General features: G+C 46.6%; 1 protein-coding gene across 4 annotated transcripts in view; it reads right to left on the reverse strand.

Moving 5' to 3' along the window:
• The window catches only part of GRHL3 (grainyhead like transcription factor 3), a 53,619-nt gene that overhangs the window by 16,340 nt on the left and 11,365 nt on the right, over nucleotides 1-25,914 (reverse strand). For all 4 annotated transcript variants that reach the window (XM_029571318.1, XM_029571316.1, XM_029571317.1 and 1 more), the window contains exons 2-10: nucleotides 18,036-18,222; nucleotides 17,513-17,574; nucleotides 15,419-15,752; nucleotides 13,637-13,716; nucleotides 10,344-10,497; nucleotides 8,065-8,176; nucleotides 7,620-7,714; nucleotides 4,509-4,667; nucleotides 641-719 (exon numbers count right to left, since the gene is read on the reverse strand). In XM_029571318.1, coding sequence (XP_029427178.1) covers nucleotides 641-719; nucleotides 4,509-4,667; nucleotides 7,620-7,714; nucleotides 8,065-8,176; nucleotides 10,344-10,497; nucleotides 13,637-13,716; nucleotides 15,419-15,752; nucleotides 17,513-17,574; nucleotides 18,036-18,209 — 1,249 coding nt within the window. In that variant the 5' untranslated portion in view covers nucleotides 18,210-18,222. The remainder of the gene's footprint in view (nucleotides 1-640; nucleotides 720-4,508; nucleotides 4,668-7,619; nucleotides 7,715-8,064; nucleotides 8,177-10,343; nucleotides 10,498-13,636; nucleotides 13,717-15,418; nucleotides 15,753-17,512; nucleotides 17,575-18,035; nucleotides 18,223-25,914) is intronic.

Raw genomic sequence — 25,914 nt, forward strand, 5'->3', positions numbered from 1 at the left:
TGGGATCTACGTTTAGCTTCGGTGCAGCTAGAAAAATTAGCCAGATAAACTTATGCAGCTAACTTTGCGGGGCGCGGCCTCGCTGCCGAATATATCCGCTTATCTAAACGTTAGCTGGATAAGTTTATCTGGCAGCTCTTCATTCGGCTACGTCAGCCGGATAATGCTGAAAATTAGCCTTTATCTGGCCGACTTAGGCAGATAGCTGATTCCCCCCAACCCTGAGATAAAAACCTATCTGCCTATCTCGGGGCTGGTCAGCAGGGTGGGGTTTTCAAACCCCAACTTTTGTCCGAACTTAGCTGGACAAATGGCACCGAGTAGTATCCGCCTCCCAGTCCTTGCAGAGACCTTAGGCAAGCCCTTTCATGTATTTATCTTATTCATTCGGAGTTTTTACTCCTCTTTCCGGTAAAGCTCAAGGCAATATACCATGCACACAGGTAAGTTGCAGACACTGACGAGTGCTGCAGCTCGACTGATCGTTGGCTGCCCCATGTCTGCCCACATTTCCCCAGTTTTAATGGACAGGGCACGAGCCCCTCCTTCCAGCAAATCTCTGGAACTCCCTTCAACACATTTACCAGTTCCCCGCATGACACTGGGGCCCAGTTCTAGTGCATTACCGTTCTGTACTCACCCTTATTACTGGAATCAGGACATTTGACTTTTCTTCTCATCTGTTTGCGTTCTTCGTCCCGCATTTTCCTCTCTGCCCCCTGTCATAAACAATGAAACAGAACTCAGGTTACGATTTCTATTTACATTCATTTTGGTTTTGGTTTTTTTTTACCCTGAATTTTGAAAAGTCTGGGGATGAGTTTGTCTCCTACTGGAAAGTCACTGCAATTTTCAATAGACCAGCAACAGAAGGTTAAAAAACATGAGAGTGAAGTGTTACTGTTGTGTGGTGGTATGGTGAGACTGTAGCATTGTATGGTGTTGACTGCATATTGCATGGTGTTAGGTGTGTGTTGCAGGGCTGTGTTGTATGGAATTAGGTAGAATGACATATGATGCTGGGTATTGTGTTGCATGGTGAGACTGTAGCATTGTATGGTGTTGACTGCTTATTGCATGGTGTCAGCTGCTTGCTGCAGGGCTGTGTTGTATGGAATTAGGTGGAATGACATATGATGATGGGTGCTGTATTGTATGGTGTTGGGTATTGTGTTGCATGGTGAGACTGTAGCATTGTATGGTGTTGACTGCATATTGCATGGTGTCAGCTGCTTGCTGCAGGGCTGTGTTGTATGGAATTAGGTGGAATGACATATGATGATGGGTGCTGTATGGTGTTGGGTATTGTGTTGCATGGTGAGACTGTAGCATTGTATGGTGTTGACTGCATATTGCATGGTGTTAGCTGCTTGTTGCAGGGCTGTGTTGTATGGAATTAGGTGGAATGACATATGATGCTGGGTGCTGTATTGTATGGTGTTGGGTATTGTGTTGCATGGTGAGACTGTAGCATTGTATGGTGTTGACTGCATATTGCATGGTGTTAGCTGCTTGATGTATTTTCAGAAATACAATTATGCCAATCTTTCAATTTTTTTCATGAAACAAAGATTATCCAAAACTGCTAGAGTATGCATGAGATATATCTGCATACAATGGAAGCAATCATTTATTTATTTAAAAAAATGTATTTACCGCCTATAACAGACAAGTCAGAGCTAAGCGGTGTACAAAATCAGTGTAAAATCATGCAAATATTTCTCATGCTAACCCTTGGGTCATGCAGAGCCCAGGGTGAATTGACCAGAGTGGGGTCCTCCTGAGACTGAAGTGAAGGGGGGGGGGGTGATCCCCTGAGATTGAAGGGGTGAGGAGAGGCAGGGGGAGGTGGAACATCTGTCATTGTACCTCTCTGCCGTGACGGCCACTACAGTTCCTGGCCAGCCAGCACTCACGCACTCCTTCCCCTAGCGACGACAGAAGTACGGGAAGTGATGTCATCAGGATGTGAACACACGGGGCCTGGGGGCAATCAACCTAAATTTCCCTCCTCCCCAAGGATGGCTTTGCTTGCAACAACATTCCTTTGAACATTAGGGTCCAGAATAAAGGAGATTTGCAAATATTGCCTCTTCCATCAAAAAGAAAGAAAATTAAAATATTAGCTAAGGTAACAAAATTAATAATAATAATAATAATAATAATAATAGAAGGGCCAGCTCCACCTTAGGGAGTGTCCCCGGAGAACCGAAACCAGGAGGTGGCTATTTAACAGTCTATGTCAACCGAGCTTTTTATCTGATCAACTCGCCCACTGCCAGGCTAGGAAAGAAAGCACTAAGGCTGTAATTTAGCGACTTTGCTGAGAGACAGACCAGTAAATTTATGTAACCCTGACTGCAAGATGATTCCCAGGGTAAACAGCCCTTCCCCAAAATGCGCTAGATGGTTTGAGGCTGTTTAGCAAGCCAGAGCTGGAAAAAAAAAAAAAGGGTTGACTACGGAATTACATGCGGAATGCTAAGGTGGGATGTCTTATCTCACCCAGGATCAGTGGGGGATGAATAAATCCGTGTCAGAGCTATGCCAAGTCAACAGAGGTGAAGGAGAGGAGACTGTGTAAGGAGGAGTGATTAGCCTAAGGCTTCAGGACCCTTTTTTCCTTCAGGTGAGGGGGGAAAGGGGATGCATAGGCAGCAGGGCATGCTAGCGTGAATTGAAATCCACCCCCCCCAAAAAACATTAATGGCCATAAATGTTGGAAGAAGAGTCAGAAAAATGAGCTAAAAACGGCATCAGGATTCCATCCCAGTTGGGTTTGGAGAACATCTGGACTTGTTAGCACTGAGTGGGTGTAGTTTCCAGCACTGGGGGCTTCGGCGTGTTGGCAGGTCACTGACCCTTGAATGGGGGGGAGGGGAATGTTTGTTTCCAAAACTCTAGCCCTCTGCTGCCCCAAATCATAATTTTTCTGAACAAAACAGCAATTCAACGTAGCAGTTTGCTCCAGTTCCTCTGCTCTGCACTGCTCAGGGTGTGTGCCTGCTGCCAATTGTAGGGGCTGGATTGCTTGTAGGGGGTCCCTCTCTATCCAGATCTGTTTTTGTGGTCTTCCTGGGGCAGCGTCCGTGCCCAGGGCCGGATTAAGGTCAACTGAAGCCCTCAACCCAGTCCAACGATGTTTCCCCCTTGGCCTTGTCCATTGCTTAACTGACAAGACATTAAGATTCAACGAGAAACAAGAGAATCCAGGCCGAGCCCCAGGCCAGACCCCACAACTGTATTAAATATAAACTTTTTATTTAAAAAAAATGTTATTTAACACTAAATAGCAGTAAGCAACATAAACAAATTATTTACTTATAACTAGGGACAACAGAAATAAATGCACATTTTCAGCGCTCCGTGGGGTTCCCCCTTCCCTTGACGCCCCACCACGTGCTCCTTCTGCTTAATGGTTAATCCAGGGCTGCCCGTGCCCGCGTGCCCACCGAGTCTTACCACTGAGCTGAGAAACCATCTAAACAGCTACGGAAAGTAGCGAGCCTTGCCTTCGTTGGAGAGGCTGCTTTCAGTCCGGAGATGAAGCTGGCGTTTATTTGATTCGATGTTGTAAACGCCTTTCAACTTAAGCATCATTTCCCTCTCCCCAGCGGCTCCTCCGCTAAGTAAAAGCCCAGAAACAGGAGCTAAATAAGGAGCAGCCGAGAAGGCTGTGGGTACGGATGGCTCCAGATTTCCCCCCACACGCAGACCCCTGATGAAAGGGCAGGAGGAGCTCCTGGGTCGGAATGAGCCCCACCAATCCCCCCCCCCCCCCCCCCGCCAGACGTTTCCACCAAGCTGTGGGAAGGGACCAGGGAACCAAATGGGAGCCTTCAGAAGAAACAGACGCCTGAGAGCCAGCTAGGGCGCGGAGTTTAATAACCGCGCTTTCGCTCGCACGAGCTCTGAGAGCGTGGCTGAATGCGCCGGCCCTGTAATTTATTGATCAGCAGCCCCTGGATTGAGTTCTCAAGGGCAATGAAACCCCTCGGTCGCCGTGGAGCCTCTGCAGCCGCCCGATGCGTAAGCTTTTGGGAGGCGGCAATGGAGAGGCTTCAAAGGGAGCGCCAGGGGGTGCTGCATCCCACTAGGAGCCCCCAGAAAAGGAGGCCAGGAGCCAGAAAAACCCCCGTAGGAGCCAGTAAAGCCCCAGAAAAGTTCCAGTAGGGGGCTCCTGGCTCGTTATTTTTATTGTAAGATAACATGTAACACAATATGTTAATAGTTGATTCTTAATTATATGCCCCGTTATCGTATTGGTGCTTAAAGTTATGCTCCTAAATTTCAATTCCCTTATCTTTCCCATTTTTCCATCTTCCTAGTTATAGCCCCTCCCCCTGATCCCACCCTTCCCCCTCTCATATCCACCAGTTCCGTGTTTCGTTGTAAAGCCTGTTGCTGCATTTCGTTTATTGTTAACCGACGAGATGTTCCCGACGTACATCGGTATATAAAAACGATTAAATAAATAAATAAATACAAGGAGGCCCCCCCCCCCGTACCTTGTCACAGAATATTTTGATCTGGCACAGCGCCCTGTGCACCAGTCTGTTCGTTCCCGTGCCGTAGTCATATGTGTCGATCTGCAGGTTGAGGGGGACGCCTTTCACGCCCTTCTGAGAGGAGAAGTCTGTGCTCAAACAGTTGATGCCGATGAAGAGCTGGGAAGAGAAGGAGGCCCATCACAACTGTAACTACCGCTTCACCTTCTGGTGTGCTAAGAAGTTTTAAATACAAATGTACTTATGCATATATATATTCATGACTTCCTCTTATCGTCCCAGCCTGGTGAGAATCAGTTTTACACACACAAACGCGTCCTCCGTCGGCTTGATTTTCTGTCTGTGGCTGAAAGTAGCCCATTTGGCGCGCAGCGATGATGCCAGCATGCTCATCCCACCCTCGTGTAGGACAGGGAGGGATGAGCTGATGTCAATGGCTGCCTCGCATCTGCCAGCACAGAACGGCGGCTCCCAGTGGCAGCAGGGGACCCTGCTGAGCTCCTACCACAAGCTGATCACCAGTATTCGCTGCGCGCATTCTCAGCTCAGCTGTAAAGGAAACAGGCAAACGCTGCCATCTTTCTTGCAGAAGCCCAATTTTTGTAAAAAAAATTTTTTTTTAAATGCACGTTCCACATGGGCCTCTGTGCATGGTCTGACACCCCTTGCGGGGGACGGGATGACAAAGCACGGGTGCCGGTTCACACAGAGCAGTCGCTGGGTTTTAGATTACGCAAAATAAACAGCATTAACAGAATTTTCAAAGCCATTTGCAAGGGTGAAAAGCATTTCATGCACATTAATTGGCTCTCCGAAGGTTTCCTTTCCTCTATGCGGCTGAGCCCCACAATGTGCAGACTTTCAGCCACATCGAGGGGAGACATTCCCGGGGGAGAGGAGGGCACGTGGGGGTTCGGGGAGGGAAGCCGCACATGTGCAGGTGACTGCGCATATTCTCGCTTTCAGAATTGGTGCAAAGCCCTGAGGGGGCGGGGACAGTTATTAAACATAACCAAGAAACTTTATCCCAATGCAGACGGTTTTTAAATTGCCCCTTCCCCCAACTCATCAAAATGTTATTTCTTGAGCAAACAGAATTACAAACGAAATGTTTTTTTCCCCAATGAACCCAACGCTACTGGTACTTCTAAGGCTCAGACACTATGGGCCCTATGCGCTGAACATGCTACACGCATACCTCGCCCACTTTCTAGTACACGCAGGAAAACGGAGAGCAGGCGTGTGTGCATCTCACTATTAAAAATACACGCATACTCTCCATTTCCCCCGTGCACTGGAAAGTCGGCGAGATACGCACAAACCCACCGAAATTGATGCAGCAAATGGGCATCCTTACCTGTCCTCCATAGACACAAAGCAGGAGATGCATACAGAAGTATATATTCAGTACACATACGGACACACAGTGGAGCAGGGAGCCCATATTCTGGTTAATGGATTTTTCCAGACAATGGAAGTTTCAGATAACGCAAGTTTTCTAAGAAAAGAATTTCGGTTTAATGGGAGTTTTATCAGACAAGGGGGGTCATACGAAGCTGACCAGTTTTCAGATAACAGACGTTTCCTCGGATAATGGATCACTGCCTGGGGACTGCGATGTTTTCCTCCCAGATAATGATAGTTTCCAGTTAATGAATCTTAGCATAAATGGTGCTTTACTGGCGTGTGTACAGTCATTTTCCCCAGCGGATCCCTGTGGCAGAAGACATTTCTTTCTCTCTCTGACTATTTGCCCCTTAGTTCTTAGCTTTTAGTTTTTGTTTTGGTTTTTTTTTTTTTTTCTCAGAGTTGTTTCCTTGTTTCACCCTCACGGATCTCAAGAAATATATAGCCAAGCCCTGGAGCTTTTGGAGGTAACTACTTGTCATCTGAAGTCACGGTTATTGGCTTTTTGGAGGGAGATACTTCTGCCTGGAAAGGAGCCACTTATCTGCAGCCAGAGCCGAGCCCTCTGCAAGAAACAGGTGCCAGAGAAAACCCCGCCTGACCCCCCAACCCCGGATCTCTCCCAGAGATTCTGCTCTCTCGCCGGCCGCTCCCCTGCGGGAGCCTCGGGCCACTTTGGAGACAAAGGTTGGCTAACTGCTGAACGAGAGAGAGCAGGCCTGGAGGGGAAGGGGAGATATTACATACCTGAAATGTTTTCTTGCTTTTTTTTTTCTTTTTGACAGCTTTGCCTTGAAGGTGTTTATCAGCCTCTCCGGGCTGTAAAAGACCCAGGCTGCCTTTAGGCTGATGGGACTATTGTGTTTCAAAAATACTTTCTCTAGTCTAGCAACTGAATCTTTAGAGAGCCTTCTTAGCGTCCCTCCTAAGTGCACAGGACTGCTGAGCAGTATGAGGGAGCCAGGCCGATGGAAGGGAAGCTTAGACGTTTTCGGTTTAGAAGCTTTTCTTTCTAAAATTGTGCCAATTTCTCTCTAATGCATTCTCGGTGACTGGGGGGCTTCCACAGCACAGATGGGTAAGGATGGGTTAGCAGAGCCGGTCTGGTGGCAGAGGGATGGAGGAGGTGACCAGCTCTGTCTGTCTGTCTGCGCTTCTTTCTGCTGGCAGGAAGGATGTGGCATCAGTTCTTCTGGGGTGGGGGTGGGGTGGGGGCCTACAATGTGTGCATGCAGGCTGCAAGCCTAAGTGCACCCACCCAGTAAAATACCCCTCGTCCCTCTGCCCCCCCTCCCCCCCCCAAGACTCCCAACCCTGCTCTCTAAATAGTAAATGCAAGACTACAAATCCAAACAGGCCTTGAGAAGAGAGTTAAGAAAAAAATACACGACTGGCTCAAAGTTAAACCGTGACTGTGGGATTCACTCGGCTACAGGGACCGCTTAATGGTTTGACATTTCCATAGGACTGCAAACTCTATTATCATCAAATTAACCCATGAAACAAAGTATTATTTAGTGCTGATTCTTAAATAAACTGTGACTAATCCATAAGAGCTTGAAATGTATTTGGTTTGAAGCTCCATATTTCAGGCAAAAGCAACCTGGCCTTGCTGAGCGTTACAGGCAATTTTATTGGTGCAAGGAGGCCAATTGAGGCCATCTAATCAACCAACGTATCCCAAGAAATGTAATCTTTACAAACCTTTGCTTCCTCATTAATGTTCCACACAAAAGACAAGGCGTTGTATGCAACTTCCTCAATGTGCTGCACGGTGTTGAAATTTTCCTTGTAGTCGGCTGGAAAACAAAATTCCCACTCTTTAAGAACATGAGAAGTGCCATACAGAGTCAGGCCAAAAGTCCATCGAGCCCAACATCCTGTTTCTGACAACGGCCAAGCCTGGTCAAAAGTAACCAGAAGATCCCAAAGAGCAGATCCCTTCCTCGTTGCGAGAACGGTCGGGTTGTAACTTCAAAACGTTCCACTTGGCTAGTCAAGGTTTGTTTGTTTTTTTTTGTTTTTTTAATTTTATGCACTTCGGAAGTCTGAGTGCATGTCGTAAAAGGTAACAGTTCAGTATGAAATATTGGTAACTATGCGTCTTGACAGAGCCCGCAATATTTAAAAATGCCAACTGTTTACGTACCGACATCAATGACCCGCTGCTTGGCTGTAGGCTGACGGGAGTGCCAGTGTTTCCAGCGCTTCAGCTGCTCCTCTGCATTCTTCTCTTTTTCAAACACAACCATGACAACGCTCTGCAAAATGTAAGGAGGAAGCAGGTGTGAAACCACACACTGACAGTGTCTTTCCTATTAAAGAAACATAGAGGATTCCTAGGGTCCATCCAGCCTGCCCATCCCTGATGTAATGTCACACTTCACTTTCACATCCCCACAACTACGCATCCTTTCTGCTTGTCCCAGGCCTTAAGAACATAAGAAAGTGCCATGCTGGGTCAGACCAAGGGGCCAACAAGCCCACCATCCTCTTTCCAACAAAGGCCAAATTAGGCTACAAGTACTGGCAAGAACCCAACCACTAAGAAGATCCCACGCTACTGATGCCAGTAATAACAGAGGCCATTCCCTAAGTCAACTTGATTAATAGCAGGTAATGGACTTCTCCTCCAAGAACTTATCCAATCCTTTTTTAAACACAGTTATACTAACTGCACTAACCACATCCTTTGGCAACTAATTCCAGAGTTTAATTGTGCGTTGAGTGAAGAAGAACTTTCTCCGATTAGTTTTAAATGTGCCCCATGCTAACTTCATGGAGTGCCCCCTAGTCTTTATATTATCCGAAAGAGTAAATAACTGATTCACATCTACCCGTTCTAGACCTCTCATGATTTTAAACACCTCTATCATATCCCCCCTCAGCCGTCTCTTCTCCAAGCTGAAAAGTCCTAACCTCTTTAGTCTTTCCTCATAGGGGAGCTGTTCTATTCCCCTTTATCATTTTGGTCGCCCTTCTCTGTACCTTCTCCATCACAATTATATCTTTTTGGAGATGCGGTGACCAGAACCGTACATTGTTTTAATTCTGTCACACCGGGAGGCTGCTTCATGCATGTACCACCCTTTCTGTGAAAAAAATACTTCCTTGCGTCACTCCTGAGATTGCCCCCCCTCCCCATAAACAGCATATCATAACCTCTTCTAGAATTTTCTTTCCATTGAAAAATGTGTGTTTTTTTGTGCATTAGTTTTGCCTTTGGGGTATCCGAATGCCTCTTATGTACCATAAGAACATAAGAACATGCCTTACTGGGTCAGACCAAGGGTCCATCAAGCCCAACATCCTGTTTCCAACAGTGGCCAATCCAGGCCATAAGAACCTGGCAAGTACCCAAAAACTAAGTCTATTCCATGTTAACGTTGCTAGTAATAGCAGTAATAGCAGTGGCTATCATTTTGGTCGTCACTTCCTTAGAATAAGACCTTTGACTTGTCTGTGTGATAACTCCTTCGTGACCTCTAGCTCATATCTGTCGATTTTAGTGGTTCGAATTCCTTATTTATTTATTTATTTTTTTGCATTCAGTTTTTGTACATTAGAAACAGACTGCACTTTTTAGTAGCAAATGTTGACACGACCATCATCAGGCAATGATCTGGTATCATTAAACAATGCTCATCGTAACACCTGATGACACCAGTGGCTCCTGCAAAAGGTTTAATGAGCTGCGACAGACATAGGCAACCACAAGGCTTCATCTATAGTTTGACTGCATTCATCATTGCACATAGCCTCCCATTCACACCGTGCAGAGTTTCACTGTTTGGAAGGTACAACATAACCAACTTCCTGCTGAGAACAGATACGCTGTGAGGCTACTGACTACAAACTTGTAACCGCTTTGGTGTTGAGTTCACAAGGGCCCTAGCCAGGTTATTAAGAACATAAGAAAATGCCATACTGGGTCAGACCAAGGGTCCATCAAGCCCAGCATCCTGTTTCCAACAGTGGCCAATCCAGGCCATAAGAACCTGGCAAGATGGGGGGAAAGGTCAGGGGGGATGCGGTGCTTTTGAATACATCACAACATCACAGAGCTTCGAAAATGTCAGGCTTTGTGTGATGATGTCAAAATCAGAGTTTTCCATTGTAAACATTTTGCAGAGTTGGCTCAGCAAAGGCCGTTAACTCTATCCACAAAAGGATGAAAATGGTTTAAAAGACTTTAAGTCTCCATGTTGAAATGAAATGGAATGGTGGAAGTGGCTGACGTCCAATGCAGATGATGCGTGCTGTAGCTAAACATTGTGAAACCCATTCATTTAATTACCTTGATCCCGCCTAGGTTAGTAATGGCTACAAAGACGTTATTTTTGTTCAGTTTCTATGAATTTCTCCTTCCAGTACTGTGTGCTGTTGCATTATCCATGGCACGTAGGTGCACTTATCCGGCGGTCTTACCTTTACTTTATTTGAAGACAACTGTAAACATTTGCTCCCTTCGGTTGTTCTTAGATTGATGGGGTAGAACTGCCCTTTGTTCAGATAGGCCATTGGCGAGTCCCCCGATTTCATATGAAGAGCTTTGGGAGATCCCAGGGTGTATTCAAAGTCGCTGATGACACAAAGGAAGAATTTATGAGCAAACGTTTGATATCTCTACATTCTTAAAACCCAAACTAAAAAAAAAAACAACCCCAAAAAAACAAACACAAATACATTAGCTGGTCTCATTGCCCAAGTACAATTTTGTTATTCCAAAATCTGTGCGGCTCAAAGATTGCCATTAAAGTGACCTATTTATTTCTGCATTAACACACATCAATAAACTACAGGCTTATGTAAAATAATGTGGGAAAAAAATCATTCTAAACAAATTGGAAGCCTGGACGATGTCAATGTGATGCCAACGTTCCACTTCTGACTCTCTTGTACACTGCAAAGCATTCTGGGCCTTGTGGTTTCATTTTACCAAGGAAAATTGAAGAGCAAGGCCCAAACCTGTATAAGTAGTAGAAATGTGAAGGAGCCCGAGGAAGTGAGTCTTAGACGCTCTGTGCTAATGCAGTCCAACCAATGAGTAACCTGGAGCATTAATAGTACATAAGGCATTTTAGTGCAGTGTTTGTGCAGAACTTTACTTCTCAGGTATTGCCACAGGAATAGATACATAGAGTGGTATATGAGCAGTTTTTTGCTGCTTTCTGATAGCACTTGCGTGTCACACTGTACACACAGAATTATTTCAAGGCCTGTGTGTGCAACTTGAGTTTCTTTACAAAAAGACGATAAATGATAAACATCAACTATCCTACAGCCAGTCTGACAACAAAAACCGGTCAGAGCCCATTGCTTCATGTTATGACTGAGCGCTAAAGTCTACGACCACTACCAGTACCAAGTCATCCTCTGAACTTTCCTCTCATGCACACAAGGTGCAAACCTTGCACCGTTTGTTATGATTAGCGGTAGATGAGCCCCCATAGGAGCTAAGGTCATTTCCTTTATCCATCACCTGCATTACTGAAAAAAATGTTCTGAATGTCACCTTTAAAGGTGCAGCTCAGTCTCAACCAGTAATTAAGAGCCATTTAGCAAATGGCAGGGGAAGGGGTCAGTGCTTGGTTGAACGCTCCAGCAAAGCACTAATACCATCCACCAATGACTCGTGAAAGGCAGTGGCAGTCGGCTGCAGCAGATAAAAATGAAGAGTGTGCGAGGCTTTTGTTTTCATTTTACTTGTATTTGGTTTTTCTTGCCAGAGGCAGGTGTAAATAACAAAGTTAAGGTAGGGGGGATTTAGGTAAGACTGGGGGGCAGAAGGAAAGTTCCCTCCGAGGCCACTCCAATTTCGGAGCGGCCTCGGAGGAACAGAGAAAGCCATCGGGGCTCCCCTAGGGCTTGGCGCACGCGCAAGGTGCATAAGTGTGCACCCCCTTGTGCGTGCCGACCCTGGATTTTATAACATGCACACAGCTGCGTGCGCATGTTATAAAATCGGGCGTACATTTGTGTGCGCCAGGTAGCGCGCACAAATGTACCCCTCGCATGCGGGTTTTAAAATCCGGCCCAATTTGAGGAAACATTGGTGCCAGGGAGAGCTGCTACTGCTTTTCTTAAAAAATAAATAAATAAATAAAATAAACAAAATTTAGTCTCTTTTTCTTTTGTTTTGTTTTAAAAACAAAATGGGACATTTCATCGACAGCACATCCCTAGCGAAGATGGACGTGTCTGCTGGTGAGGAAGTTCTTTGTCTCTATATGTGCAGTATTTGTCCATGATGTGCTCACTGATTCTTAGCTTATGGAGGTCAAGGAGCAAAGGTTCATTCATTTTGTGCGGATATATATTATACATATATCTACAGCCTTTTCTCTTGAAGGTTCAGGTCATACTTACACTAACTCCTTGGTTAGTTAGCGAGATCATTCTAAAAGCTGACCTCCCCTTGATCTTAGCCCACAGTAAAAACATCATTACTTTTTCAATTAACATACCAAATGCCGTAGATAGCCCATCAGGTAAACTATTAACCAAGAGCTGCAAAACATTTCATATTTGTTGGTTTTGTTTTTTATTTCTCACATTACTAACATATACAATTAAACCATAAGAAAACACAATCTAGTCTTTGAAACATTGAAACAGAGCCCAGAAGACTAGGGAAAGCCATATTACAAGATTGTGTCAAGCCTACATAATCGAGAGAGAAGGAAGAAATTAGTGTAAAAAACATTGCAAACAGGTATACAGGATACAATTAACCTTCATTGGTCTGAGCTTAATAACGCTCCCAGATATGGAGTCACCACTCCCCATGGTGCCACTCTCCAGACACTGACCTCGACTAGTCAGATGTTTGTCCATCGGGCCTTGGGTGGCACTACCAGGGTAAGCTTAAGATTTATGCTTACCCTGGTGCTTCACCATCATAACAGGAAACATTTCCAAAGGCAAAAGAAAAACCAAGCACCAGCTCGAGGAGTTCTCCCTTGACATCTGGTCATGGCGGCCATGCTGCCCCCATAACTTTTGATATTTGTGGCAAACTGGACTAAGACGTTCTTTGACAAAAGAAAAAAAATTGAGGCTCATGGTTGAGTGGCAAGTATGTCTCCAGGTGAAGAATCCTGCTGCATTTCCCTTATAAAGTCAGTCAAAACCATCTTTTTCCGCACCGTTTTGGGTTTCTTGACAGATTGTATATGTGCACTTTGATTGGCTGCCTCCTACCACTTGATTTTTTGGGAAACTGGTTTGATGGTTTGGGTGCGAAAAATTTGGGTTTTGACTGACTTTATAAGACGATCTGCCCGCACAACGCTCTGTAGGCTCCTGTAATCGCTGGTTTGAAATGATACTGGTATGTATTCTTATAAAACGTCCCTGATATCCGATACCTTCTTCTGCTCTCTATTTCATTTTAGAATGTTTAAAGTTGTGTTTTCTTCTGTCCTTCCCGATGCAGCCTACGGAATTGTGTCAGGAGATGCACAAACTATTTAATTGTTCAAATTTTACCACAGGAACCTTGTACACAATAAAGTCGCATTTATTGAGCCTCAGAATTTGATTCACCTCGTTGTGTTGCCTACAAGAGAGCATCCATGCTTCTTATATTTGTTTTTTAGCTCATCAAGCGTGGTTTAGACTCCCTATTGATTTTGTTGACCCTAGAAAAAGTACTTTGTGAATACAAAAAAAGTAAAAAAAAAGGATGAGATTAAGAGGAGTTGGTGTCTTTTAATTACCGCTTCATGTTGGAAGTGCCATAATCGTCCAGGCATGTGTGTTCTTCCTGCGATTTGAGAATATCATTGAATAGCAGCGACTGCAAGAAAACAGGAAATTAGGATGATGAGAGGTGACTTCTTTGGGGGGGGGCAATATTCTGCTTTACCCCACGTTTCCAGGAGAAACCACCCATCTACTTGCACTTTGCCATGGCTGCCACGTACCCCGTGGTCTTTTCCACCTGCTTTTTGTTGTCGGTAGACGTTCTACAGAAAATAATGTGCGGAGACATGAAAATATAATCCACCCGTTATTTTCTGATCTTGCCCAGAACCATGTTCCCCCCTTCCCCCTTCCCCCTTCTCCCCGGGAAGACCTCTGCTAAATTTGGCTTGAAGCACACACTTTGTAAAATACCGTGCTGGCGAGCAGATTCGTTATCTTGTCCTGGATATTCAGTGGGATAAACGTCCCATTGAATATCCCCAATTCAAGTTATCCAGTGATCTTAGCTGTAGTGAGGGGTGGCAGTTTTTGGACAGCAACTGCTTTATATGCATAAATGGCTTTGGGAGATTTCCTGTTAAATTTTAATGGAATGGCCAATAACTTGGGCAAAGCACTGAACATTGCAACAAAACGGGCTGGATGCACTCTCACTGATGTGGAAGGGAAATCTGTCTTTTCTTAATTCATTTGCGCTGTAGGTCGGGCTCCTAACACGCTTTCCTCATGCTTTTTTTCATTGGTAGCACCTTTTTCAAATGCCTTTTCCCTAATATATATATATATATATATATATATATATATATACACACACACATAGTCTTTGAAAAGAAGGAAAGTGCTATTTGTGACAGGACTGAATCTCCTTGACTGATCTGTGGGTCTGATGCAGCCAACAGCAGGAAATCACCGTGGCTTTCCTGATTTTAATGGAGCTGTCCACGAGTTTTCAGTGGCACTGGCTTTACATAATTATTTGCTAGCACTGTATCTCTGCCTTGAAGGATGACAGTTTATCAAAACTCGTGTCACTAATATGGTTTTAGGACTCTTAGCTACAAGTCTGTTGGCAGTTTAACTACTACTACTAATAATAATAAACTGAGGTTTCCCTACAAATGTATCTGGACAGAATTACAAGCCTGACATTGTAGACAAATAAAAAAAGTCATAGCTACCAATTCTTAGTAAATTGGTCTTAATAAAAGGCCCTCAGACTCTTCCACACATCATTCACCTATAGCATTATTAAGAACTGCAGTCTGTAGAAAGACTCCAGTTTTCTCCAGGACAAATACAGATACTGCCACATTTCACTTCTAGCAAAACTCCTCCACCATATTCAATATCCTACATAAGGTAGCTCCATGGCTTGTTGCCATGCACGGTGGCACAGGAGAGTTAAGTATGAGGCGCCTGTCATACAGGACCAATGGGGGGCTCAGGCACAGTGAGGAACCAACCCCTACTGGCCACTGAATGGATGTCTTGGAGCTGCTTCCTTCCAGTCCTCACAAGAACAACATAAGAAATTGCCATGCTGGGTCAGACCAAAGGTCCATCAAGCCCAGCTTCCTGTCTCCAACAGTGGCAGATCCTAACAGGAAAGTCCATTCCTCAGGCCAGGGAGGGTTCTTGTGTGGTCAGACATGACATCTGGGACAGGGTGGAAGGATATATGAAAGTAGGGCCAAAATGGGGATTAAATAGTCCTTCATTAGCAAATTAGAAGACCAAAGAGGTGTGAAACTTAATTTTTTGCTTCACATTCTTTCTAGAAAAAGAATCCTTACCTCTGGTGGATCGTCTTTAAATGTACTGTCTGGTTGCCATCTTTGCTGGGATGGAGCCACATGTATAGCATCAAAGAGGGAAGACTTCTCAAATACATCGCATGAGGAAATCAGAAAGTCCTCACTCTGGCTGGTGTCTAACTTGCCGGTGTTTGCTGGAAGCGCTGGCTTGCTTGGGTTAATGAGACAATCGAGGGTCATGAAGTTGGGTTTTTTGTGCGCGTCAGAATACTCCTGCGTCATGGTGACGGCGTGATCCGCTATCTGCTTCATGAGGTGAACCGGACCCTCAAAAGTGGGGAAATCGGAATCAAATTCCAGGCCGTGGCAGTGCCTAGCAAAGAGAAACAAAGAGCCATGAAGGAAACCCCCAATCCTTAGAGAAGTTAAGCAGCGGCTCTCGGGCCGCCGGAAGTGAGGCTCTGCTTTTCTCGCCTCCACCAGAACTCCCCCGCAGTCCCACTGCTCACACCACTGATTCACCCTTCCCACTCCACTTTTGAACCTCCTCTCTTTGGTCCAAACGCTTTCTCTCTGCAACACTGCACAATTCACTCTTCCTTAACTTCTGATTCTGCTCATCTCCTGCCTCGTACGGTCAGTGCCTTTCAGCTGGATGACGCCTTGCTCCTGCCTCTCCTACAAAAACTCTGCTCCTAGGTTACTCTATTACCCCCTTCCTCCCTCTCCCCACCCCCCCCCAAGCTACCGGGACTCCAGGCGGAGGCTACAGAGGAGCTGGCACAGCTTCATAGCGGCGCCGCCGTGGCCCTCTGCCTATGGGGGCCAAAATCTTAAATCCGGCCCTGATTGCTCATCTGCTCCGCTCTGCTAACTTAACCTCCCGTTAAACGCAGATTTCATGTTCGAACCCACAAAAACCGCACTCACGGTTTTGCTCCTGACTTCCTCTCCTCCCTTGCCCCTCTTGAGTACTTCGCTTCCAGTCACCTACCCTCTCTGTATCTCACACTTCCTCTTTCAGGGCCTTGCCGACTCCTATGGAACAGCAGAAATGCAAAAGGCACGGGCATGAAGCCCGTCTTCTCAGACTCTAAAGTACCCGAGCCGGCCTGTACATCTGCTCTCTGAACCTCGTGGGGTTGTGCTCCTCATCACTGGAAGACTCTGCTCAGGCCCCCCCCCCCCCCCATATAAGAACCGAAAAGAATTAAAGAATACGTTTGGGTCAGAATTTGAAGAAGGGACCAGTGTTAAGGATGGGGGTAATTAGACTCTGGGGAAAGGCATTGATCTGGGGATCTGTTCTTTTCCTGGCAGCAAATCATGTGATGTCGCCTGCATGGAGACGGCACCTTCCTGTCAATGGAGGCACTTTTCTGTTTGCAATCTCTTAGCAATGAAACCTGGGATGCGCACGCCAAGTTTTTCCTTTCCTTCTTTTCTTCTCTCTTTTTTATGCTTTTTCATTTTGATTTTTTTTTTTTTTTAAATTTTAGTTTAATGCACGTTAAATTGTTTTAGCCTGCGGGTGCTGAAAGAAACCAAACGTGGTTCGCTTTTTCTGCCATTTTTTTGCTTTTTAAAACGATACAAAGCGACCTAAGAAATATCAGCGCCTCTCTACTGGAAAGCAGTCCTGCTGCTGCACTGCATGGGCCACCAGTACCAGAACTCTTGCTGGACCTCACTTCTGAACGGGGCTTCTGCAGGTAAAGTGGCCGGGAATTATGCGCCCGCTTTGCAGGCTTAATGTACGTCCGGCCGCCTGACTCCCCCTGCACGACGGCTCATGATCCTGATTCACTAAGACTTTTTTCTTCGTAAATGGAACATGGGAAGAAAGCCTTCGTGAATCCTTCTTTACCTTCCCTTCGCATTTCCCACGAGGCAATGTCATGCAGTTATTACTGGCGAGAAGATCTTTGAGCGATGAAATCTAACACGATTGTGCAGAATGCAATTTATAGCAACTTTCTGACCTCGTTAAAACGGAAGCAGAGCAAGGTCAGCTGCTGAGGGGCTTCCAGCCATTTTTTACTATGGGAAAAGCGGCAACCTGCGTTTTATTTGCAGCCAGGTACTTGCTGTGGGTGGTTTTCAGTGGCAAACTCTCAGGAAGGGAATTCTAACCTTTTTGCTGGTTCGTTGCGGCCGGTCGTACCGGATGGTAGGAATCTTTTCTCCTTCGGGACCTTCAAAAAAAAAAAAAGGTAAGAGTTGGACTTTGTAAATACACGAGCACCTCCTGCATTTCTCCATGCAACTTAAGGAAAGTGTAGGGAAAAAAAACAAAACCCCCCCATAATGTGTGAGCAGCACGAAAGTGCTGAGAAGGTCTGATGGATGGCTTCACCCGGCAGCCAGCCAGGGAGCCGGTGAGGAACGAGCATGGCCCGGCCTCCGCTGAGAACTCTCTCCCGCCACCGGCAGAGAGAAACGAAGCCAGTTTCACGCATCTTTTATTTCAGCCGCTCTCTTTCTCCAGAAGTTTCTACTTTCATCGCCCTGCATCCATCGGAGAGTGCTTGGTGATGGCTGGGGTCAGCCTCGCTCACACGTGTTCAGTAAGAAAGACAAAAAATAAAAAAACTATTTCCAGCGGATGGCAAAGCTAGTGGGGGGGGGAGGGGGAGGCAAAACGGAGTCGCGGTACCCTGTAGTAATCGTAGAGGAGGCTCAGAGCAGCCACGCTGTCGTCATCCCCGTTGATTCTCATCATCGCCTTGGTCGCTGCCGTCAGGGGGTTTTCCAGGTAGGTCTTCCAGGCTTCGTCGTCGTTGGTGTAGGAGAACTTCTGCAGGCCGACGTTCTCGCTCTGTAGCAGCATGACCGGCCGGAAGCTGGGCGACAGGGAGGAGAAGACAGTGACCAAGGGGGGAGGGGCAGGCTATGTGCAAACAGACGTTGCGTGGTGCGTGGCCTAATTTAATAAATCATTGTAACAATCAGACCACATGCTTACAGTAAGAAGTCCCCCTTTTCTCTTTTTTCTCCTCCATATATATTCCATTTTATCTTTACTCGGGTTTTACAGAGCCATAGGTGGCAAGGAGTAAGAGGGATTAGTTTTCTTTTATTGTCACCAGCTGTTAACATTACTGAATTAGAACACTTTTATTTCACCCTGAGAATTAGAAGGAAAAGTCCTCCGCTACTAAACTGGGTCCATGTGGTTTAGAAATCTGTCATTGGCGGGACCTTATTTACAAACTATGGCAAGTTAAATTGATAACCCTTCCCCTGTTCCTGGTCTCCCAGTCACTGTTTCGGGAGAGGGGTTCCCTGCACTAACCAGCCTTTTAGATTTGGGATGGGGAAAATTGCTGTGCAGGATGTGGCAGCGACAGCACGGCCGTGGGAAACACTGGCGCATTCTGTGCACCATTCGTTTACTACATCAGGTGTGTGAAAGCCCAATGTACTGCCGGCGTTGGGTTACATCCCGGTTTTATCAAAGCTCGGCGCGTAGGCCCCCTTAGTATTTTCCATGGCACGCTCTGCATGACACAGGTGAAGGAAACAACACAGATCAAATAAGGCTGTGCCTGCAAAAGCTTTAATTTTGTGTCATTTTCTGCCTTTCACTTCTTCTATTTGCTGCTTCGTTTTATTTTCATTTCATGTCGTTTGGGGGATTTAGCATGCATTAAAACCATTTGGCGTACGTTAGCTGATTTTAGTTTACGTTAAAACTTGAAAATGACACAAAAAAAAAATGTGTTTGTTTCGTTTGAAAACAACACAAAATGGCATCGCTGGACAATGCTGCTCCTGCCATGTAGGAAATACAAGAGACAAACAAACAGTGCATTGGGATGAAAGCATTACCCAATAATGACTTCATCACCTCAAACGTTAAAGGATATTTCAATAATAATAATAATATTCTTTCAGAAGCAAAGAAATGGCAAGAAAATTCATGGTAAACAGACCTGAAAATAAACATATAGAAAAGTACCATTTTTCAGACGATTAAAGATTCTCATTCAGCGTAAAACAATAGGAGTTTGTCATACAAACTACAATTCAAACCCAGGCCTTCTCCTTTGTGTTTCTTAGTTACTTCTTCCCGGGAAGCTGCATACTTTACAGGAGTAAGAACATAAGAACATGCCATACTGGGTCAGACCAAGGGTCCATCAAGCCCAGCATCCTGTTTCCAACAGTGGCCAATCCAGGCCATAAGAGCCTGGCAAGTACCCAAAAACTAAGTATATTCCATGTAACCATTGCTAATGGCAGTGGCTATTCTCTAAGTGAACTTAATAGTCAAAGCAATGAATTCTGGGAATTTTTCTAGATGGGCCGTTCTGCAGTGTAGTGGCAAGGCCTGACCTGTGGAAATTCTTCATTTTTCTGTTTCCCTGCACAATAGACGGGCTCATCCTTGACCAGTGAGGGACATTCCTCTACTGACTCAACAATGGAATGCAAGGAGCTCTGTCTTTTCTGCTACTTGCTAATTACTGATCTCACAACATATACGCTAATTGCACAACAAGGAACTAGTGAGAAATAATTTTCCGAGCTAGCTTGTACACATGAGTACAGCTTCTACATCTGTCCATGATAAGTTGGTAATTCCCCACCTTGCTAACTCTCAGTTATGACCAGATCTGCTTCCTATGGTCCAACACTCAACACCAATCACAGCCTATTTTTAAAATCCAATTTCCGAGCAAAGGCGCCTCCAGACAGCACATAAAAAGGTAACCAGTGCTAGGTGTTCTGACTGAATAATTTTACTCAAAAAAACTCTGGACTTATTCATAGTTGTTCACATTTATGCAAATATTCGCAGAAGGTCTGGAAGCTAATGAATGTCTTAAAATATTTTGAATATCTATGTGTAAACAGCTGGGATACAGACAGTGGAGGTCTCCTGACAAGGCTATCAAAACTGTGTGGGGTCTGCACCAAAAGCCCCATGAGATGAGACTGAAGGACCTAAACGTGTAAATACGAGAGGAGAGTGGAGACAGGGGAATATGGCAGAGACATTCAAATACCTGATAGATATAGGGGGTCAATATTCAGAGTCTAGCCGTTTATCCAAGTTAGTCAGATATGTCTATGCTGCTGAATATCCTCAGATTTGGTGCTACTTGGACGGATAAGTGTTATCCATCTAAGTTTAGACTTGTTATTGAGGAGGTCTAACTTAGCCAAATAAGTCTAAGGCTGCTAATTGCGCAACAAGGAACTTATCCAGCTAAGCAGTGCTGCCTTGATCTGCCCATATCTTATCTGGCTAACTAAATAGCGGCTAGAAGTGACTTATCTGGCTATCTGGCGGCCGCTGAACATAACCGGATATTCAGCAGCCGTTAGATTGCCAGATAAATCCTACTTGCCTGCCATTTGAATATCCACCTCATAAATCCCAGAGAAGAGGCAAACCTGTTCAGTAGAAAGGAAATTCCAGAATATGAGGCTCCAGGGGGATGACATCAGAAATATTTCTTCGTAGGAAGGGACGGTGAGTGCATGGAACAACCTCGGGGTGGAGGTGATGGAGGCAGAACAAGTAAGAGGAGGGATCCTTAGTTGGAAAGAGGGGAAGGGACTGGTAAGTACATTAGGCAGCGAAGGTTGCTCTGCATTTCTATAGAATGAACAAGTGGCGCTCAATGCCAGATTTAGGGACCGGCAAACACAGGCACATTCCAGATTATGAAGGCACCCAAAAACCAGAATCCGCTCTTGCTCTATGATCTCCGAGAAGGGCCTCCTTCCGCTCTCCAGGGTCTGAGGGAGACCACCCCCAGTCCTGCCTATGGGCACTGTAACCCCAAATCTGTCCCTGGTAGAGCCCTGTGCAAGAGGGACGAGGGTCCTCCTCCGCGCCCCTTCCTCCGTTTCTATTAAAGAGCATCTGCCCCATCCGGGAAGTCCTGTTGCTGATGCAACGCTCAGCTGTGCCTTCGGCTGAGCGACAGAGGGCCACCCAGACACAGCAGCACCCCTTCAGCATGGTAGCCATCCCTGCAGGGGCACAGGTTGCCCACTACTAGCTCTGGCCCTGTAGAGATTTTGAATTGAACCACAAAATGGCTTAAATTTCTGCAGCTTGATTTCCTTCCTGTGAGACCTGTCAAGGTAACACGAAGAGCAAGTGGGAAATCTGCTTTCCATCCGTAAAAGTAACCTGGTCACCCCAGTTATAGCCACTCAGTGCCAGGAGGGAGACCTGGAAGTGACTCCAGGAACCGGGTGGAGTCCTAGTCTCATCATTCAGGAACGGCGCCAGTTGGCAGGCACCAGACCGCGCTTGCACTGGGCCCTGGAAGTAACAACGGTCCTGTGACCCTGAGCTGCTCGTGCCATGGGCTGACCAGATGGGACGAGAGACAGGGATAAAATTGGGTAAGGAAATCTTGGGTGGAGACTCGGGGAGACTCAGGCTCGGACCCTCGCTTCCCGGGTCACTGACGACAGTGAGTGGGGGCAGGGGCAAATTCCGAGTGGGCTGAAAGGTCAAAGAGTAGGAGCTGCCTGGCAATTCCCCTAACCCCCAACCCATTAATCCTTCACACCCCCCCCCCCCCCAAGCTTTTTCTTGTTATTAAACTGGGTAGCTCCCTGAGAGCACTTTACACCTGCAGGAGTGGCACTGAGGGAAGCCACCTGGGCTGAGCTTGCGGCTCTCCCTCCGCATGGTGCAGGGGGTCCTGCAGGCAGGGCCTCCCTTCCAGGCTGCCGGGGGGGGCACAGCACAGCCTGTTTGTCTGTAAACACGGCGATGTCTGCCAGCGACTGAACGTGCTGACAGGTCGCCTTTCCTCCTGCTGTGTGCCCTGAGCCCTCCCCTGGGATAGTTCAGCAGTGCTACAAAGGGGTAAACAAACAGGCTGGGAGGTGATGAAAGAGGAGCCAGGCGGGAAGGGATCCAGCCATGTGGAAAGGCTTCGCCTGCTTTTCTTTTGTTGGGTGTCAGCTGTTGATTTTGCCTGCGGTTTCCCCGGGCGCCTGCTCCCGCGCGCACTCTGCTGCACTCCCGCCTGTGACCTGCGCGGGCAGCCGGTCCAGGCTGGGGGGAGGGGGCTTTTCGTTCCAACTGAGAGTTTCCAGATTACTGTTAATGAGTTTTGTCCCGGCTCAGCTCTTCTGACTTCTGCTCAGTGCCACAGGGCTCAAGCGGGCCGAGAGAATTGAGCAGCTGAGATTTGTGCTTGATGCCCTAACTTTCAGCCCCATCCCCCATCTCTTCTTCCCATCCCTCCATTACCCACTTACACCCTCTACTCAATCACTGTTGTTCCCCTCTCGAGTCCCCACTCTGCCTGAGTGCCCCCCCACCATCCCGAGCAAATGCAAGGGCCCTGCACTCCTAGCCAATGCCAAGAGGCGCATTCACCTGGGCTAAGTCTCTTTTTAACGTCAAGTGTGCCCTAATTAAAGATGGAATAAAAGACTCCTCTTTATTAAAGGTTCTGGTTGAGAACTGTAAATCCACCGTCAGTGTGGTTCAGTATTTGTTTTCATCATTATTGGCACTACAACACACATTAACTGCCAGGCAACCTTACCCATGAAAAGGCAGCACTGCAAATATTTAGGCTGAGCCCTAGAACACCAATACACCTCCTGCTGGAGAAACCAATCGTATAGATCCCTACACAGAAACTACGCACTAGCAGAATCCCTCACCTCAGTCACGGCAGGAGAACACAAAGAGACGTGCACCAAATACACAAATTAGAAATAGACAGGAGCAGACAGAAATGGAAATGGAAACCCCCGAGATGCCAGATTCAAACTGCAAAGCTAGAGGAGATGGAGATTCCCAAAGCTGACGTAGTCCGATCACTGCACTGAAAATAAGTCTGGCGCCCTGTGCGACCGAGTGGGGACTTGAGAGACTGGGAGCTAGAGGGGAGACTGGGGATGGTGGGGGCACTCAGGCAGGGTGGGGACTCGAGAGGGGAACACTGTGATTGAGTAGAGGGTGTAAGTGGGGAATGAAGGATGGGAAGAAGAGATGGGGGATGGGGCTGAAAGGTGGGGAGGGGGTCAGAGGTGACGTGAAAAACCAGGGGGGCTGGGACTAGAGTGAGAAGCAGTGTAAAAGGGACTGGGGGCTGATGAGGGGGTGAAGTTGGAAATGAAGGAAGGGGACAGGGTGAGGGTGTAGCTCTTTCCTCTTTGGCCCTGCAGCCGCTAGAAGCAGCAGGACTGGTCTGGACTGAAGAAAGTAAATTTTTCACTCTGCACGTCTCGTGGGCATATTCAGAAATCCAGCCTGAGCACCCCACCCCCACCTGGAGATAATAGTGAACAGGTCAGGGATGTGAAAACACAACTGGAGCTTCACCAGTCACTTGCACAGACCAGGGAAAGCGTGGAAGCGGCGAAATTATGAAGGAGATTTACCCAGGTGAACTGATGTGGTGGGAAACTGCCCTTCTCTGCCAGGCCGAAGGATTGTGTGGGCTTCAGGAGCACGCGTCCTTTTAGCCAGGTCAGAAAGAGGGGCCTTCTGGAGACTGGGGGAAGAGGGGAGTTAGGTCGGAGACACAAACAGCATCCATCCATTACATTTTGAAATGTACCCGCACGACCTTAGCCCCGATCGGCCCCTGCACCCATGGCAGGTGCAAGGCACAAACGCGGGGTGATTTCAAGCGCGTTTACTTTGCACTGCCTCATTTCTCTGAAGACTAACTACAAAGTGCATGTGGCATTTTGCAACGACGTGGCCCTTTGAAAATGACCCTCTAAACCCTGCCTGGCAAGCTTGCCTAAGGAAACAGAATGCAATAGGGAATCGTCAGCCGCCACCAACCGCAATGCCAACGGCCTGAGGCAGCCAGGGGGACGCACTGCGGTTTCCTCTTACACGATCCGGTCCTCATGTTTCATATTAAATCCTGCAGCTCCACCCCTTAACAGCAGAGCAATGTCGTGAAAGAGTTGCAGCCAAGCATTGCTCTCCCTTCCCTCCTGTGCAGGTACTCCCAGACCCCCCCCCCCCCCCCCAACACAGACTGGCTGTACCCCAGGACAGGGTTGGGAACCACTGGCTTGGATGAAAGGTACTGGATAGTTTGAAATGGTTATTTGCGACCTTATTGTAGATAGAGGGGTAGCCGTAATCTCTCTGTAAAACGCAGGAGTAGATTTCAGGTTTGTCCATAGCGCACTGCGACCTCCCGGCTGGACTCTGAACGCTTAAGTGAACTTTGAACTGGTCAGTGTAGGAAGAGAGCGAAACAAGTCGGGGTTCCATATTAGGTGCTACAACCCAAGAAAGAGATCTAGGTGTCATAGTGGATAATACATTGAAATCGTCGGCTCAGTGTGCTGCGGCAGTCAAAAAAGCAAATAGAATGTTAGGAATTATTAGGAAGGGAATGGTGAAAAAAACGGAAAATGTCATAATGCCTCAATATCGCTCCATGGTGAGACCGCACCTTGAATACTGTGTACAATTCTGGTCGCCGCATCTCAAAAAAGATATAATTGCGATGGAGAAGGTTCAGAGAAGGGCGACCAAAATGATAAGGGGAATGGAACAACTCCCCTATGAGGAAAGGCTGAAGAGGTTAGGACTTTTCAGCTTGGAGAAGAGACGGCTGAGGGGGGATATGATAGAGGTGTTTAAAATCATAAGAGGTTTAGAACGGGTAAATGTGAATCAGTTATTTACTCTTTCAGATAGTAGAAAGACTAGGGGGCACTCCATGAAGTTAGCATGGGGCACATTTAAAACTAATCGGAGAAAGTTCTTTTTTACTCAACGCACAATTAAACTCTGGAATTAGTTACCAGAGGATGTGGTTAGTGCAGTTAGTATAGCTGGGTTTAAAAAAGGGTTGGATAAGTTCTTGGAGGAGAAGTCCAGTACCTGCTATTAATTAAGTTGACTTAGATAATAACCACTGCTATTATTAGCAATGGTAACATGGAATAGACTTAGTTTTTGGGTACTTGCCAGGTTCTTATGGCCTGGATTGGCCACTGTTGGAAAGAGGATGCTGGGCTTGATGGACCCTTGGTCTGACCCAGTATGGCATGTTCTTATGTTCTTAAAGAGGGCATGCAAGAGAAAGAGGGGGAAGGGAGAGGGAGTAGGAGGCGTACAGGGAGGTAGAAAATGTGAAAATCTATCTACAGTAAAAGATTACATTCAGGCAGCAAGAGAGTGCGAGGCCCTTAAAAGCAAATCTCTGGCTTGCTGTGCCATCAGGCTGCTTGCCATCTGGTTTTGGGTCAGACGATGACACAGGAAGCCCTTGGGATGCCTTCAGCCCACCTTCTCAGGATAGTGGGTTGGACTTGATCTCTCATATTGCCAGCAAATTAATGGCGATGAGCTCACGGTGACAGGGACAGATAAGTAATCTGTGCACTCCAGCTCTTCTTGTGCACTGGGTCTACCGGGAGAAGATTTAGCAATGCACATCTGACCCACAGCAGAGAAAATGACTGTGATGGGTCAAGTGGTCTTCAAACCGGCTAAAGTACTTAGTAACCTGTAATCTGATTAGTTTTCCAAGCCGCTCACTTCAGTAGGGGATTATCCCATCTTT

Source organism: Rhinatrema bivittatum, chromosome 11 (genome assembly GCF_901001135.1).
Source record: "Rhinatrema bivittatum chromosome 11, aRhiBiv1.1, whole genome shotgun sequence".
NCBI lineage: Eukaryota > Metazoa > Chordata > Amphibia > Gymnophiona > Rhinatrematidae > Rhinatrema > Rhinatrema bivittatum.